Below are 1298 nucleotides of genomic sequence, written 5' to 3'. Positions count from 1 at the left end.
TAGTTAAGCTGTTGCTTTGCTTCTTCATCTCCGAGGCATCTTGACAGGGATCCATCTGGGTTCCGGTGGTACAACATCCCGTGAAGCATGAAGAAGTTTTGCAAGGTTTTGAGACTGATCTTCCCTTGAGAAAGAGAGCTACTAAGTTCTTAAATAATCGGTGTTCTCCAGTCGTTGGCTTCAGTCTCCTTAAATCGCGAAAGCCATGTTGATGCTATGGTTCATCTTTTCACCGTCAAGGTTTCTTCCAGACCTTCGAACTGCAGCTTTGATGCTAATGTGGCTAGGCAATCAGCGTGTTTGTTGTTGTTACGGCCAACATGTGTTATGGTTGCGTCAGCGAAGTAATTTAGCAGCTTTTGCGCCTCGGATCTATACGGGGCTCGTGTCACCTCTTTCAATGCATATACTCCATTCAACTGGTTAACCAGTAATTTAGAATCACCCCTTATTTCCAGACGCGTGTCTCTAGCTTGCTTGGCTAATGATAACCCTATGAGAAAAGCTTCATATTCTGCTGAATTGTTGGTGCAATGAAAGTCCAGATTGAAGGAATGCGAGAAAACTTCACCGATTGGGGATACTAGAACCACGCCCGCTCCTCCGGTATTATTGCTAGGGGTGCCGGAGCCATCGAAAAATAGTATACACACTTCTTCTTTGACGAAAGAAATTTCCGGAACCTCTCCAAGATGATCCTCGTGCAGTGTTGTGGTACCCTCTTCTGGGAAAGCTGCTAGTAAATCTGCGACCGCTTGTCCTTTGATAGCTCTTGGGGAAGCAAACTTTATATGAAACTCTGACATTTATAGGAGCCATTTGGCTGGCCTTTCTATCAGGGACGGTTTTGAAAGCAAGAACTTCACAGGATCGGATTTAGATATCAGCACAACTTTGTTTGAGAGAAGATAATTCCTAAACTTCTGAATGGAATGAATCAGAGCTAGGCATGCTTTCTCTGCCTCACGGTATCTTAGTTCAGCATCCCTCAAAGTACGACTGAAGTAATATATAGGGTGCTCAATTCCTTCATCATCTTCTTGGGCGAGAAGAGCGACAACACCATCAATAAAAGCAGTATAGAGACACAACGATCTTCCTTGTACAGGAGACTTCATGATGGCTGGGGATGACAGTATTTGTTGAATCTTCTGAAAAGCATCTTGTTGTAGCATCGTCCAAACAAAAATTTCCCCTTTCTTCAGCAAGGGGGTGAATAAGGCAACAAGTTGAGCTAGACCCCATATAAAACGCCGGATGTAGTTTACCTTACCCATAAAGCTCTGGAGTTCTTTTAC

General features: G+C 43.8%; 1 protein-coding gene across 1 annotated transcript; it reads right to left on the bottom strand.

Annotated features, from left to right (window-relative positions):
• Positions 1–221: 221 nt before the first annotated feature.
• LOC113311847 (uncharacterized protein Mb2253c-like) lies at positions 222–806 on the bottom strand. The gene has a single exon (XM_026560646.1). The coding sequence runs from the start codon at positions 804–806 to the stop codon at positions 222–224; it is 585 nt and encodes a 194-aa protein (XP_026416431.1).
• Positions 807–1298: the final 492 nt, after the last annotated feature.

This window comes from Papaver somniferum, chromosome 9 (assembly GCF_003573695.1).
Source record: "Papaver somniferum cultivar HN1 chromosome 9, ASM357369v1, whole genome shotgun sequence".
NCBI classification, from domain to species: domain Eukaryota; kingdom Viridiplantae; phylum Streptophyta; class Magnoliopsida; order Ranunculales; family Papaveraceae; genus Papaver; species Papaver somniferum.
The sequence above is the reverse complement of the archived record's forward strand: the minus strand, read 5'-3'. Positions and strand labels throughout refer to the sequence as shown.

Coding starts and splice junctions, on each gene's coding strand:
- LOC113311847 (XM_026560646.1), bottom strand. CDS start 806: ATGTCAGAGTTTCATATAAAGTTTGCTTCCCCAAGAGCTATCAAAGGA.